At 34.9% G+C, this 17,463-nt stretch overlaps 1 protein-coding gene across 4 annotated transcripts in view; it reads right to left on the bottom strand.

Annotated features, from left to right (window-relative positions):
• Positions 1-17,463, bottom strand: part of LOC111052905 (vascular endothelial growth factor receptor 1) — a 120,191-nt gene that overhangs the window by 72,399 nt on the left and 30,329 nt on the right. For 2 of the 4 annotated variants that reach the window (XM_039438604.1, XM_039438601.1), the window contains exons 2-5: positions 13,912-14,024; positions 10,642-10,810; positions 8,594-8,721; positions 2,479-2,668 (exon numbers count right to left, since the gene is read on the bottom strand). In XM_039438604.1, the coding sequence (XP_039294538.1) occupies positions 2,479-2,668; positions 8,594-8,721; positions 10,642-10,810; positions 13,912-14,024 (600 nt within the window). The remainder of the gene's footprint in view (positions 1-2,478; positions 2,669-8,593; positions 8,722-10,641; positions 10,811-13,911; positions 14,025-17,463) is intronic. The other 2 variants (XM_039438603.1, XM_039438602.1) reach the window with 1 other exon arrangement.

Consider the following 17,463-nt stretch of genomic DNA (forward strand, 5'->3'; position numbering starts at 1 on the left):
ACTTTGAGGAGGAATTAACTTCAAACTGAGATTAACTTTGAGGCAAAATTAAATTCGACTGAGATAAACTTCAAACTAAGATTAAATTCAAACTAAGATTAACTTTGAGGCAAAATTAAATTCGAACTCAGATAAACTTCAAACTAAGATTAACTTCAAACTGAGATTAACTTTGAGGCAAAATTAAATTCGAACTCAGATAAATTTTAAAAAGATTAATTCAAACTGCGATTAACTATAAACTAAGATTCGCATTGAGCTGAGTTTTACACTAAACTGAGTTCAACTTCACACTGAGATTAGCTTCGAATTTTCAGCTCCTTGTACAGAATTACAACGGATTTCATCAATATTACATATTTTTCGCATCTACTTCTCTACATATTTGATTAAATTTATTTACTTTTCATCAACGTCTCAATCAATTCTGACTGTTGGGAGTTAATCTCATTATACAAGGTCCATAAGGTTCAAATCATAGTGGAGCAGAATAGAAAAGAATGACTTTTTTATTACTTGACGAGGCGAATTTTAATCAATTATTTTGACTGTTGGAAGTTAATCTCACTATACAAATATCATAAGGTCCAAAACATGATGGAGCAGAATAGAAAAGAATGACATTTGTTAACGAGGCGAAGTTTGGACAGTAATGTCCACTCTTCCACTTAACCACGAGCAGCGAAGGTAGAGTGTAGCGGAGAAGGTAGCTGAGAGTCTCCAGTATATACAAATGTGCCAGATCATTTTGGAGCGGCGAAGGTAGAGTGTTTAAATAATGCATGTATCTAAATGTCTCCGTTTCCTTCTATAGTAAGGTCCACGTTATAATGGCAGTGTGTGATTTTCAATGGTGTTGCTATCCTTGTCTATCGTTCAACAAAGCAGATGGCGCTATCTCTTCTATGCATTGCGATGTTGCCACATCGTTTATCAACAATGTAGAAATTCAACTAATTGACAAAATATTTAATCTCAATTATAAAAATTTATTATTACATCTTTAAAAAATATATCTTCTTGACTAATAAAATATGATTAACTATTTTCAACAATAATGAACAGTAATAAATTCATCAGATATACCAGTATCAGCTGTTTGGGTGGCAAGGGTGATCTTCCTACACTGCCATTATAAAGTGGACCTTATTATACCATCTAATCTATTCGCCGTTCCACTATGTTCTGACACATTTAAATACATGCAATATTGTTAACATTCTCAGCTACCCTTCTCTGCTACATTCTACCTTCGCGTCTCTAGTATGTTTTGACTTACCCAGGCAATTTCAAAACATATTGGAGCGGGAAAGGTAGAGTATAGCTGAGAGTGTTTAAATCATAAATGTCTCCGCTTTTTTCTACCTAAAGTTTCATAATATGAGGTTAAATATTTTGTCAATTAATCATATTACTACATTGTTGAAAACCGATCTGGCAGCGTTGCAGAGCTAGACAAAGATAGCGCTACTCGGTTTGTCGAATGATAGACAAGGATAGCAACACCAATGTTAATCAAATACTGCCATTATAACGAGGACCTCTTTATAGGAAAATGATTTATAAGATGATACAAGAATGATAGACGAGTATAGCAACACCAATAAGGGGCAACCTGGAAGATTATTACAAACCAAGATCTTTGTAATCTATAATATTACAAAAATATATATATTGTCGTCATCTCTCATCATCATCATCCCTTTCACTCATTACCCACGCACAAGCCTAAGAGCTTATGTAGAATCACCCTCAGTATTATTATTATATAATATCTCGCGCTAAAATACCTCAATGACAGCCTTCAAGTAAGAGAAGCCTTCATTGGGAAGGCAAAGGCATTTTGGTTCTATACACTACCTCTTTAAGGCTAGGCACACACCAGTTGGTCAAGACAAGACAAGACATGTTTAGTCACAATACTTCACATCGCTGCTTGTGACGCAACTCTCACTGCTTAGTCACTGCAATTAGACATGTCTTCTTAAGCAACTATGTGAAGTATTGTGACTAAACGTGACTGAACGTGACTAGTCTTGTCTTGACTAACCGGTGTACGCCCAGCCTAAGGTCTTTGCTATGACTATTTAAAAACGATAACTTGCAATCGACTATCAACATCTACAAATCGATAACTTTTAATCGACTATCAACATCTACAAATCGATAACTTGCAGTCAACTACGACTATTTACAAATCGATAAATTGCAATCGACTACGACTATTCACAAATCGATAAATTGCAATCGACTACGACTATTTACAAATCGATAACTTGCAATCGACTATCACCATCTACAAATCGATAACTTGCAGTCAACTACGACTATTTACAAATAAATCGATAAATTGCAATCGACTACGACTATTTACAAATTGATAACTTGCAATCGACTCTATGACTATTTGCAAATCTACAATTCAATAAGTTGCAATCTACTTTGACAAATCTACAACTATTTGCAACAACTATTCACCTGTGACGGTGACAATAAAGTGCCACTCTTCCTCCGTTTCACTGCCACTGTGATTGGCATTGGCATGGCAGTGATAGACACCGGCCACGTCATAGGCCACACTGGGCAGTGTGAAGCCGTCTGTGACGTCATACATGAGCGGATCACCCATCAGGCTAGGGTAGGGCCTGCCCACTTCCAAAACTAAGTTCTGCAATGGGGTTCAGTGAAGGTTAGTAGCATTCACCACCTTGGGCAGGTTACCGGAAGCAGGCAACTTGAATCGTGTGACACTTGAACAAGTTACAGGTGAGTTAAGGTTGAAATGAGTGTCCATACGGTTCAAGTTACAAGTTGCACCAATGACAAAAACTAAGTTCTGCAATGGGGTTCAATAGAGGCATGGAGAAATGATAGCATAAAAAGATATCCCGTGGTATAGATCGTTCATGTTCCAAATTTCAAGTAGGCTAGATTTGTTGTTAACTCAAGCCAATAACTGTCGACTACTGTCTATTATTACTGTGTTGTTGGGATGAGAATGTAAGTTGTTGCACAGTATGAGAGACTACCAGCGTCACATAGCTTCATAAAAAGCAACTATACTGGGACTATCGGCCTAGCATTAACGTTAACATTGAAATTTGGAACATCTACGCCCTATAAATCAAAATCAAATCACTATTATTGTCAGAAACACTTTCACATGTTAAAACAATCGTCAAACAAACATTTACACCAATCAACATGTCTGAAGTCATAAAACACTTTTAATTATAGGTAAGTATTGAAGGCGTGCTACTTAACAAATATTGTATTAAGGCTATACTAAGAATTCCTCAACTGAATAGGGGCATTTTTGTATACCATGGGATATCTTCTTATGCTATATTTTCTCTATGGAATACGTTAGTAGCATTCACCAGCTTGGGCAGGTCACTTGAATCGTGTGAACGTGTTAAAATAAGTGGCCACACGTTTTAAGTTGCATTACCACCAATGAAAAGCACAGAGCTTAAAATAATTGGGGAAAATGAGTTTAGTATTCATGAGTTTAGTATTCAATAGAGAATGTGTGAACCTATTAAAGTCAAGAGGTAACTTTTCGTAGCAGAAAAGCTGATTAATGTATCCTTATTATAGTGAGATCCACGTTATAATGGCAGAATTTGATAAACATTGATGTAGCTATCCTTGTCCATCATTCGACAAAGCAGATAGTGCTATCCTTTTCCACCTCCGCACTATTGCCAGATGGTATTTCAACAATGTAGGAATAAAGATTTATCAACAAAATATTTTAATCTCAAATATGAGAATTAATTATTCAAAAATATATTTTTTTGTGTAGTTGAGAAGTTGATATTGTGGCAATTATTCATATTGAATGAAAAAGACTAGTTTATCAGAGATTGACAATGGTGTAATAACCGAAACCGGTCTTTCTAAGTATCAATAAATCTGTGGTTTTTGACAATTTCTTAGTCTTTTTCATTCAAAATATATTCTCTTCACGGATAAAATATAATTTGTCATTTATGACAAGGATGAACAGTTGATATTTAATCAGAAGATATACCGGTATCAGCCTTCCTCTATAGAAGGAAGTGGCTAGGCAGAGAATCAGCGACGCTGTTCTCCTATCTCTCTCCCCTGCCGTTACAACGTGGACCTCACTATGGATGGAAATTAGTCTTATAAATTAGATTGAACTCCGCTCCATAATTATTATTCTGTGCTCTCTCTGTATGCTAAGCGTTAATATTCTTGAAGCAAGTCGACCAGAACCATTTTCTTTGTGGACATTAAGACATAGAGAAACAATAGCGTAAGTGATAGCAACTTTTACTGTCAACTCAAGCCGATTATTGTCGATTACTGTCCATTATTGTCGAATTCTACTGTTTTGTTGGGGTGAAAGTGAAAGAACGGCACAGTATGAGAGACTACCAGCGTCACATAGCTTCAGGAAAATGCCTACTAGGACCATCGGCTTGAGTTAGGCCCACCGCAAAGTAGACCCACGCTAATCTACGAAAAGCAACCCACGCCGTGGGATGTTTTTTAAACCATTGCTATAGAATTATTCATAATCAATCAGCTGACAAGTGGATTATTCATTGCATGTATTATTATCATTACATAGATGTCTGGAGAAGCCTAGCAATGGTTTACAAAACATCCCACGGCGTGGGTTGCTTTTCGTGGATTAGTGTGGGTCTACTTTGCGGCGGGCCTAAAAAGTGAAATCTGGAACATAAACGCCCTATACCATGGGATATCTCTCTTTTCTCCATGAAAAAATTTAATGAACCACCAGAATATTTTATTAGATTATGAAAATCTATTATTAAATCCTAATTATTGATAATCAATCCTAATCCTTAGATATATTGGCGACAAATATAATTGATCACTATTAACAAGAATGATCAATTAACGTTATATTAGATAAATCAGAATGATTTGAATCACAGCTAGGAAGTGGAAGAAGAAGAAACATGACTAGTATGCTGTCCTATCATTTCAACTGTCTATATCTTCTAGGTATAGAAGGCAGTGGAAGAAGAAACATGACAAGTATGCCGTCCTATCAGCTGACTTATAACGGGAATCTCACAAAAGACATGTCGATTAGAGACATACAGTTTGAAAAGTCATGATTTGAAATTTCCCATAAATTTATAAATTTATTCGCATTTTTATTCTACTTGTAAATATGAGAACTATAGAAATTAATTTGAAGAATAAAATGAGTCATTTGGCAAGAAGCATAGAGATTCAAAGCGGTGATGAATTTTATTTCCAACATTTTGCATCATCAAATGTTTTCTAGAGAACTTAAATCCTACGTTCCAAAAATCAAAAAATTGAAAGAAACAATATTCTGAATAAAATAAGTTGAGACTTGTGATACCAGGCGATTGAATATCAGATATGTTGGATTGTTCAAAATTGAGAATAACATTTCTAAAACAACTAAAGAAAAAGCAAGCCCATAGGATTCAATTTGCCAACGCTGCAGAGGTAGTAATGCAGAATGATCTTTCTAACAATCATCTAATTGCAGTTTGTATATGGATATGATATTTAAATAGCTTATTACTCTTGATTCACGACAAGCTATTCTATGAAGCAAGCTTTGATTGAAGCAGCTAACAATAAATGCTCAGCAGCTTGGAAAATTATTCGAAATAATTCCAAGCCCGCTAATTCTACCGCTACTTCTATCTCAGCAAGGGAATTCAACAAACACTTTATCAGCTCCATTGAGAAAATTTATAAAGATATTGAGCCGTCACAAATTTCTGCTGTTGACCTGCTGAACTCTTCCCCAAAAACGCAGGCAACTTTTGTAATAAAAGAAGTAACCTGTATTCAAGTCCTCGAAATAGTTTCTAGAATGAAGTCTTCCACCACCAAAGACATATATTCTCACTCTAGCTCCCTTATTAAAGAAGTAATGAATTCATTTTACAGCCGCTCACCACAGTTTTAATGCATGTATAAAATCATCAGTTTTTCCATCCTTGCTGAAACATTCAAGAACCATCCCGATTCATAAGAAGTGTGACATAAATTTTCCAGATAACTTCAGACCAATCTCCATCCCACCTATCTTTGGAAAAATCCTAGAATATATTATCGCAACCCAACTCTATGACTTCCTTGAATTAAATTGCTTGTTTACAGATTCCCAGTATGGTTTTAGAAAAGGGAAGTCAACAATAGATGCTGTGCAATCAGTTATAACCGAAGTTGAGGAGGGCTTTAATAGTAAAAAATACACAGGATTAATTCTATTCGATCTAAGTAAGGGATTTGATGTCGTGGATCACTGCATCTTGTTGAATAAATTACAGTTTCTTGGTGTCCATGACAATACTCTTAAACTTTTAGGATCCTATTTGGAGGGTCGTACTCAGTCAGTGTGTATTAACTCAAATATTCTGAGCCACTTAATGTACCACACGGAGTACCTCAAGGGTCCATACTGGGACCGTTATTGTTTCTAGTGATGATGAATGATATAGGATTGAATATTTCATCTAAAATAGTTTGCTATGCTGATGATTCATCTTTGGTCACAAACGATGTGGATCTGGGTGTCCTCCATCAAAAAATGTCTAGCTGTAAGGGTGAGGCTTCAGACTGGTTTAGAGCAAACCGCCTGTTTCTAAATACAGCCAAGACTCAAACATTGGTGCTTGGACTCAGAAAGATTAGTGAGGGAGTAGATAGTGCAAAGCTTCTGGGCATAACATTAGATCAGAAACTTACATGGATACCCCATATTGAAAGTGTTTGCTCAAAATTAAGTAGGGTTTTATATCTCCTTCGCAGTCTTAAGGACTGTGTTCCTTCAAATTACCTGAGAATGTGCTATTTTGCCTTTTTTCAAAGCGTTTACACGTATGGTTTAGTCTTATGGGGCTGCGCCCCAGAGGTTCAAAAAGTATTCTTGCTCCAGAAAAAAGCTATAAGAATTATATGTAACGCTACTTATCTGGAGCATTGTAAGCCATTGTTTATAAAGGAGAAAATTATGACAGTGCACAGCTTGGTAGCTTTCAAACTTCTCCTCCAGATAAAGAATAATTTAGGTTCTTATAGCCGCAGAGTTGACATTCACTGTCATAATACTAGAAATAAGACAAAAATAGATATACCATATACAAGACTCAAAAGAATATCAACAAGTCCAAATCAAGTTTCATTGAAATTATTCAACACATTACCCGAGATAGCCAGGAACCTACCAATGCCAATTTATAAGAAAAACCTAGAGCGCCTACTATTGAATAATCCTTTATACTCAATTTCAGATTTCTTCCAACTACCAGTGAAGGACTATTTTCAAGTCAAATAGGTAGTGAAATAATTCAATAGGCTACTAATCATGTAAATGTACTTAATTGTTCTTCCTCAGTTTTTCATCTAATGCAAGACAATTTTGTATTTATTCGATACATTGTTACTTTTTCTGTATTGTCATATCAAATCGTACTAAGTGTAACTTTCACTGTATAATTCAAAACTTAAAACTATGTATTATATTGTTGACTGACGTTTCCGATAGCATTGTATGTATGCATTGAAGGAATAAAAAGCATTCTTATTCTTATTCTTATTCTTATTTTATTTATTATTAATTTTAATTTAACGTTGTGAATAATTTTCTTTTGACCTGGCACCTGCTGAAAAACCCACGGGTTTAGCAAGACCCAACAATGTAAAAATGTTTTTCTAATAAAATTTATTGATTGAAAATTAAAATTGACCATAGAGGAGAGATAGCATAAGAAGATATCCCATGGTATAGGTTGTTTATGTTCCAAATTTCAAGCCGATTTCTTGTTAACTCAAGCTGATTATTATAGACTTCTGACTGTTTTGGCTGGGTGAAATTATAAGAACGGCACAGTATGAGAGACTACCAGCGTCACATAGCTTCACCAAAAACAACTACTAGGAATATCAGCTTGAGTTAACATTAAAATTTGTGTAACATAAACACCTTTTACCATGGGATATCTTCTTATGCTATCTTCCGTCTATGCTAGAACATTCCATGCTAGAAACACTTTCCATTTTTTATATAAATAATTCCATGATTATAAGAGAATACCTAGTGATACCTATTAGAAAGAGTAACATACTTATCAATTCTACAAAATCTGGCAACGCCAATATTGAAAGTCTCAATGAATTTTATTCAGAGTACAGTCAGGGGCAAATACATATTTTCTGAGTAGTTGTGAAGGTCTATTTCTAGCATCTATTGAATGAAAAAGACTAAGAAATTGTCAAAAACCACAGATTTATTGATACTTAGAAAGACCGGTTTCAGTTATTAGGCTACACCATTGTCAATCTCTGATAAACTCTTATCAGTTTACTCTAAGCTAAATAACTCTAAGTGAAATAACCGAAACCGGTCTTTCTAAGTATCAATAAATCTGTGGTTTTTTGACAATTTCTTAGTCTTTTCCATTCAATATGGATAATTACCACAATATTAACTTCTCAACTACACAAAAACTAACATCTATTCCTTTTGTTCAGCAAATACATGATAACCTGTTACAAACATGATACATGTTAAATACATGATAATTTAATAGTGGTAACTTACCTCCATTCCATCTTTGATCAACGACATGGAAACGTTGCGAGAGGTGGGCCTACAGGGCACTGTTAAGTTTCTATACTGTGTAACACTGTAGTAGGATGAGTTATCGTGAACCATTAGATGCTCGTCATCTGCAAAAAATCAAAACAAAATTAGTTACAAGATAAAACGACAAACAAAAACTACAAACTAAAAACTTGAGACGAAAAACAGAGGTGATTCCTGACTGTCATTAGACAAAGCAGATAGCTCTATCCTTTTCAAACCACGAAACGTTGCCAAATAGTTTGATGGACATGAAGAAACACAATGAACCACCAAAATATGATCTCGATTATGAAACTTTGTTATTAAATCATGAGAAAAAATATTTCCTCAACTAATAAAATATTTTGGTTGAGAAAAAATATCTTCTTGTTTTTGTTAGTTTATTAAGCATATAAAAACAAGTTTCAAAAAAATGTCACTCACCACATTTGTGTGCTAAGTGCCGGTTGCACAAGAGCCGGTTAAAGTTCAACCGTGATTAATTCCTTTAGAACCAATCAGAGAAGCCGTCTTTTCAAGAACTCCTTCTCTGATTGGTTTTCTTGGAATTAATCACTGTTAAAATTTAACTGACTTTTGTGCAACTGGGCCTAAGTCATTTATATTTGAGTAGATCATTATTGACAAGAGTCAGCTATTAATATTGGTATATTGGGCTCTGGATTTTGAGCCGTTAATGATATTATTGGCTCTGTTTTAGATGAATCAACAATAGTTTTCATTTACGGAGAAATCAGATCTAAATCGATATCAATGACCTTGAAAGAAGAATGTATCTCTGGATAGTGTACCGTCGATAATGACGGTTAATGGATAACAGCCACGAAAAGTTTGCTAGGGAAGTTAAAAAATAGCTCATTGAGGCTTGTCCTTCCTTACTCACTTGCTGACTAATTTGAGGTGTCCTGTTGAGGGGGTGTTGGCTGGAGAGTGGGCTCTCAAAAATTGTTTCTTTTGAATGTAAGATTATAAAATTCTGACGTGTCACATACTGTGCAAGCTCCGCTCGATTTAGACAGCTGCATGTGACAAAAATTAAACTTAACTAAATGAGCTCTTTCTTCGATTGATCAACTATAGTTTTAGTTTATGGTGAAATCGGGCCTATAGTGAAGCCCAAGTTATAATGGAAGTAGGCTATTTGATTAACATTGTTGTTGCTATCCTTGTCTATCATTCGACAAAGCAGATAGCGCTATCATTTTCTAGCTCCTCAACATTGCCAGTTTGTTTTTTAACTATAAATAAGTGACAGGATAATCAATCTCAAGTAAGGAAATTTATTATTTGATCATTAAAAATATATTTTCTTGAAAGAACAGTTAATATTACATCAGATATAACGGTATCAGCTATCCTCTTTAGAAACAGTGGCTAGACAGAGAACCGACAATGCTGTTCTCCTATCTTTCTCCATTGCCATTATAACGTGGACCTCACTATAAATCAATATCACCATCGATAAAAGATAGTACAAGGAGATATCCCATGTTGTAGGGTATTTATGTTCCAAATTTCACTGTCAACTCAATCCGATAGTCCTAGTAGTTATTTTACGTGAAGCTATGTGACGCTGGTAGTCTCTCATACTTACAGTGATTATAAATAAGTATGATTCTATAGTCTCTGTACTCATACTGTGCTGTACTTACATCTCACTCGGCCAAAACAGTAATAATAGTCAGTAGTCGACAGTAATCGGCTTGAGTTAACATAAAATAGGTTTGAAATTTGTGAACATAAACGACCTAGGGATATCTTCTTATGGTATCTTTTCTATATATGATTTAACCTAGTTACAAGCAATGTGACGCTGGTAGTCTCTCATACTGTGTCGCTCTTACACTTTCACCCAAACAAATCAGTAATAATCGACAGTAGTCGACAGTAATCGGCTATACCCATAGTATGGTTTCTTATGCTATCTTTTCTAAATGATTTCACCTTAATGATATCAAGATCTAAATAATGATATCACTGACCTTGATATCAATATTACTGACCTTGGACGAATACATATGTTTCACGGGATTGAGGGCCGTTGATATAGTTGGCTTGATGACATCTATAGAAGCCAGTGTCCAGATAGGAAGCATCGGTCACCGTTAGCTGTGACTCCAGTGTATCTGCCAGTCTTTTCTCACTGATCGAGATTTTTGGCGTTCCAGGACTCTGAAAACACAACAGAAAAACTGAAAACTCTTCATATCAGTCACTGAAAATCACATTAAAAAATCTGGTGTGGCGCACTCACACAACTTTCCTTGCCGTTATGAAAATTGATCACCTGATGCTAGTGTTCATGCGCATCTCAAGTCTACTTATAAAGATCTGAGCCAGCTGGTGACAGGACAATAACGCTGGAGACATACGAGGTATGCTATCTCTTCATAGTGAATCATTTAATAGAATCAACAGTTGCCCATAGTTTGCAATTGGATAATCACATTTTCTCGAATTTCGAGCTTATTTTCAATTTTAGGTGAAATTTTACTGAACATTAATTGTAGAGATTTCAATGGTCAATCTTTTCCACTCGAAATTTTTTGTTTAAATTGTATCTGAAGCCTGATAATTGGGAATCTAAATCAAACTTTGCATAGATGGGGCGGAGCTCCTGAAATTTTTACAGATATGGGACTTGTGGCAGTTGATAGAGCTTATCAATGACTGTTTTAGGTATGAATTTAATTAAAATCGTTGGAGCCGTTTCCGAGAAAATCGCGAAAAACCCTGTTTTTTACAACATTTTCTCCATTTTAGCCGCCATCTTGAATTGCATTTGATCGAAATTGTTCGTGTCAGATCCTTATAGTGTAAAAGGACCTTAAGTTCCAAATTTCAAGTCATTCCGTTAATTGGGAGATGAGATATCGTGTACACAGATCTTGAAACGTATAGAAATTTAGAAATTGGGGTACCTTAATTTTTTTCGGAAAGCAATACTTTCCTTTACCTATGGTAATAGGGCAAGGAAAGTAGAACAATAAGGCCCGTATGCAGATACAAGGTTTAAACGGAGAAATATCAGCTGATAGTTTAAACCCCGTATGAAACACATTATATGATAAATACAACCATAGTCCTATCTTGGACTTTGTCACATAATAAATTTGGAAGAAAAATAACACAAGGACCATCTTATTATTTTATCTTCCAATGTTATTACATAAGTGTCATTTGCATTATAAATAAATAAAATAAATATCTACAAGTAAACATAGTTTAGCGTTAAACGCGATTGATTGATTGATTGCCTTTATTTAGGGAGTTGAAACACCAGGTCCTCTCTACCACACATCCCTTGACAGATATTGATTGATTTTTATTTTGTGCTAGGTCTGGAAAGACCCATTGCACATCAATGAGAGAGAAAGAGAGAGTGAGTGAGTGAGTGACATATCAATGAGAGAGAGAGAGAGAGAGAGAGAGTGAGTGAGTGAGTGAGTGACATGAGAAGCACATCAAAGAATTGAGAAGTAGCCAGGAGTTGAATTGGACAACTGACATGATACAGAGGAGTACGTTGAATGAGAGCAGTTTATTGACTTATTGTTGCTTAATAAGAGAAGCTATCCTCCCCGATACAACCTATCTCACTCGACTTAAAGGAAAACTTCGTTGTACCGGGTTATTTTGGGCATAAACATTTTGTAACTTTCAACTGAATGAGAACAGTTCAATCAATCAATCAATCAATTTATTTAGCCTGGCGATACAGTAGTACATAAGGCCACGTCACAAAATATTTTATAGAATTACGATACATAATAAAATCATAATTAGGTCAAAATACATAATAAAAAATCCTTTATTGACTTCTAGTTCAACTTACTTATATTTACTTATATTACTTACTTATTGACTAGTTCAACTTATTGACTTATTGTTGCTTGATAAGAGAAGCTATCCTCTCCGATACAACGTATCTCACTGAAGTAAAAGAAAAACTTCGTTGTCCCGGGTTATTTTTGGGCATAAACATTTTGTACATTTCAACTCAATGAGAACTGTTTATTGACGTATTACTGCTTAATAAGAGAAACGATCCTCCCCGATACAACGTATCTCACTCGACTTAGAGGAAAACTTCGTTGTACCGGGTTATTTCTGGATATAACCATTTTGTACCTTTCAACTGAATGAAAAAAGTTTATTGACGTATTGCTGCTTAATAAGAGAAGCTATCCTCCCCGATACAACGTATCTCACTCAACAAGAAGTAAAACTTCGTTGTACGGGTTACTTATGGGCATAAACCTGTTGTGCCTTGCCACAACTTTTGTAATAAATTGTATATGAAGGAATGAATAAATTGTTCACTTCAACATATTATATTATAGTGAGGTCCACGTTATAAAGGCAGAGTTTAATCAGCATTGGTGTTGCTATCCTTGTCTGTCATACGACAAAGTAGATGGCCCTATCCTTATCTAGCTCCACAACGTTGCCAGATAGTTTTTCAAAAATGTAAATGTAAGAAATATAATTGATTGACAAAATATTCAATCTCAATTATGAAAAATTGATCATTCAATCATTGAAAAATATATATTATCTTCACGAATAAAAAATAATTGATCATTTTAAACAAGAATGAACAGCTGATATTAAATCAGATAGACCGGTATCAGCTATCCTCTATAAAAGGCAGTGGCAAGGCAACGCTGTGTTCCTATATTTCTCCACTTTTATTATAACATGGACCTCACTATGATAGGACCTCATATTTGGGCAGGTTCCAACAAACGTACAATTTAATTTAACGATTAACGACCGTTTTCACATTCAAAACTTAAACTGAGTTTACTCAGCTGTTGGCTTAAACTCAAAATGAACCGCATTATAACAAACGAGGCTTGATATGGATGTGGTCACTACCTCCGTAAACAAAGCCATAGTGCATTCTGGTGACGTCAGCACAGGTAGGGTTCCTACCATTGCCGTCTATATACTGTATAGAGACGGTAATGCTCCTACACCAATAAACATTTGTTGATTTCAGCTGATCTATATCAGCTAGTGTTTTTATTGGTGTAGGAGCCCTACCTGTGCTGACGTCACACGAATGCACTATGGCTTTGTTTACGGCGGTAGTGATGTGATCCAGTCTAGAATGAAATCTAGTTTGAACTGACACTGTGCAAACAGCACTAAGAATGCACATAATAATCTTATAATCTTATAATCATTTGAAATGCTTAAAGAATCTTGGGGAAAAAATGTTCTCGATTTGATGAAAAGAAGTTGGTTTCAGATTAATAATTACTCACATATTCTAAAGCTGGATACTCCCATTTTATTTCACTGTCACTGGAGCAAGTCAATGTGAAGGTGTCCCCAGCATGAGAGTCAATGAACTCTTGTGAAGGCTTCAGTATGTTGGCTGCAACAAAGATAAAAAATCAGATTATTGTCTCATCAATGTCTGAAAAATTACTCATTCTGTCCCAAAAAATAATAATAATATCGTGTGACCTGGCTGGCTGGCTCAGGTCTGGTGTCAGAGTTTTCAGGTCACAACTGATCAATTTCAGGGCCTCCGACATGACCTAACGACTGCTTTTTAGGCCTGACCTGGCTGGCTCAGGTCTGGTGTCAGAGTTTTCAGGTCACAACTGATCAATTTCAGGGCTTCCGACATGACCTAACGACTGCTTTTTAGGTAGCCGGGACCGACGGCTGCATTTTTCCCAAAAAATGAATCATATTATCTCAAAAATAACCCAAATTGCCTCAAAACATGTCTCAAGATTATCTGAATAAAACAATCGTGTTCTAAGACAATAAATGATCGTCATTCATCTTTAATCATTCATTTAATTCAATCACTCATTTAATCATTAATTTTATTCAATCATTTCTTTCTATTTGTTCATTTATTTAATTTAATCATTCAGAATTACAAGACAATTTTGAGAAAAGTACCACAGGCTTATAAGCCCAAAACGGTTCCAATTCTATATTATACAACAGTCCAAATGTAGCTACGTTAGGCTATGTGCCCCTTCAACATTCTTCAATTACAATTAAAATCTTGTTTAACTTTATTCAACTTGATACAGATTTACCTGATATACTCTACTCAAGTATTAAACAACATGTATGACGAGCTTGTGTGTGCACACATGTTCAACACACTTGTCCTGTCGTTAGTGGCCACCCGTACAGTGGAAACGTTAGTGGCCACCCGTACAGTGGAAATATAATTTGCATTAGTTCAAATGGGACTATTCACACTCGCTCGGCCGGGCTGAGTGGGGATAGTAACATTATGAAAGTAAATGAATTAGAATGCATGGGGATAATATCTTCACTGTACCGGACACCGGATACTGATACTGATACGTGCGAATCCAGCTTGATCCTTCATGAAATGAGAATATATCAGACATATTGACATTGTTTGATGTTAAGAAGTCCCATGTTAGGAGCACCTATACTGATGAGGTCCACGTTATAATGGCAGTGGAGAAAGATAGAAGAAAAACGTTGCCGATTCTCAGTCTTGTCAATGCCTTCTATAGACGGTAGCTGATACAGGTTTATCAATGTAATATTAACTGTTCATCCCTGTTTGAAATAATCAATTATATTTTATCAAGCAATAGATTATATTTTTGAATAATTTCTCAATGAGCTAACATAGTTCAGATGAAATATTTTGTTATTAATAACTAATTCTACATTTTTATGAGACGATCTGGCAACAGAGCAAAGCGAGAAAGAGATAGCGCTATCCGCTTTGCTGAATGAAAAACAAGGATAGCAATACAATTGCTAATCGAACACTGCCATTATAACGTGGACCTCACTATAGTTGATGAGTTGATGAAAATAATGAGACCCAAATTTTCAGCTGCCAGCGAGATTAACTGCAATCAATGCATCGAAAAAAGCGATGAATTTAATCAAATAAATTTTATTTTTAGAAATTTTTAGCTGAAGGTGATATTAACTGCACTCAGTGGATCAAAAAACTCACTAAATTTATTTAAATAAAATTTATTTCTTGAGATTCCACGAACTACAACCGGTTTTCCTTGTTGAAATCGGATTTCCTGTCGGATGGCATATTTCAAGAATGATGAGACATCATGACAAATTCAACAATAATCTCGAGCTTGAAAAAGGCAGAAAACAAGAATAACATATCACTTTGAAACCACGCAGAGTAGTCTATTGAAAGAACATAGAAAAATTCAAAAAACCACACGACACTACTCAAGCTTTTCAACTGTTTTATAGTCAAAAAAAAAGATACGAGACATTTCACTCAAAACTTATCTTATCAAAAAGAGCGGTTGCCAGTTCCCCACAATTTTAAAAGCCTATCTCAGAATATTTCGGATCTTTCAAACTTTTTTGCGGTTTGTTTCTGTAAGCATTGGGATTTCAGCATAAAGGGAACAACAAATGACTTGACAGAACTGATAGATATGGGGGTGAAAACAGGAAACTGAAGGAGATAAGAAAAACGGATAAAATGGAAAAATGCCAAAAGGAAACTGAAATACTACTAAAATACTTGTACTAGTAAGTAGTATGCAGCATAGTTATGTTTTATGTTTCTACCAGAAACTAATAATGCAATGGAATCTTTCTTCTTGTAGTTCTTTTTCTTCTTCTCGTGTCTTCTTCTTCTTCACCTGTCTTCTTCTTCTTCTTCCTTCTTCTTCTTCTTCTTCTTCTTCTTCTTCTTTTCTTCTTCTTCTTTTCTTTTCTTCTTCTTCTTCTTCTTCTTCTTCTTCTTCTTCTTCTTCTTCTTCTTCTTCTTCTTCTTCTTCTTCTTCTTCTTCTTTCTTCTTCTTCTTCTTCTTCTTCTCTTCTTCTTCTTCTTCTTCTTCTTCTTCTTCTTCTTCTTCTTCTTCTTCTTCTTCTTCTTCTTCTTCTTCTTCTTCTTCTTCTTCTTCTTCTTTTTTTTCTTCTTCTTCTTCTTCTTCTTTTCTTCTTCTTCTCTTCTTCTTCTTCTTCTTCTTCTAGGATTAGGCATTACTGCCTGTTCCGAACCTCTGTTTCTCTAGAATCTCTTAGGCTGGCCACTAACATGCATGAAAAAGATGTGGTTTTTGTATCTTCGATTATACAAATCAACTTCTTCTCAACTGAATTTGAGGTGAAATTATTCTTGTATAACCATAATTTGTAATTTTCTAATGATTTATTCATTGTTATTGATTGTTTACTTTATGTTGGAAGCCCTAAAGCTGTGTTTTCGTAACGGGCAGAAGCAGAATCGATTGCAGCGCACCCAGGCGGGCAGAAACAGTAACATTCAAAGAACTAGTTCTTTGACATGAATTTTGCTTCATGTGTTATGGGTAATGAACTTTTTGGGTTGTCCAAAAGGTAATTCTGAAATGATTATTGGAGATTTAATTCAATAAAGTGAATTAATTGCTTTTTAAAACTCAGATAACTTTTCCACAATTATTAGTTACTTCAATAATTATGCAAAATTCTATGCTTTATAGGCATGTCAATCTAAGAGTTAACTTTTCATTTCCTATGCTTGAAATTTGTAAGGGTAAATTATTTGAAGTAACTGATTGTATTTCATTATTAATAAGATATTATTTTATTAACTAGAAGCATTCCATTATTAATAAGATATTATTATAATTATTTTATTAACTAGAATCAATTGCCTTCAGAGTCAATGCATGTTCTTTGAATCACATCGTTTATAGGTAGGCCTACCTACTATGAGTACCGTATTCAACTTCAAAGGCCTATTGAAGCTCTATCGAAAAAAAATCAATAAATAAATAATATATAAGTGCTTTAATTTTGGCATTCTTGGAATCTATGGGATATATTACACC

Source organism: Nilaparvata lugens, chromosome 12 (assembly GCF_014356525.2).
Source record: "Nilaparvata lugens isolate BPH chromosome 12, ASM1435652v1, whole genome shotgun sequence".
Classification (NCBI taxonomy): Eukaryota; Metazoa; Arthropoda; class Insecta; order Hemiptera; family Delphacidae; genus Nilaparvata; species Nilaparvata lugens.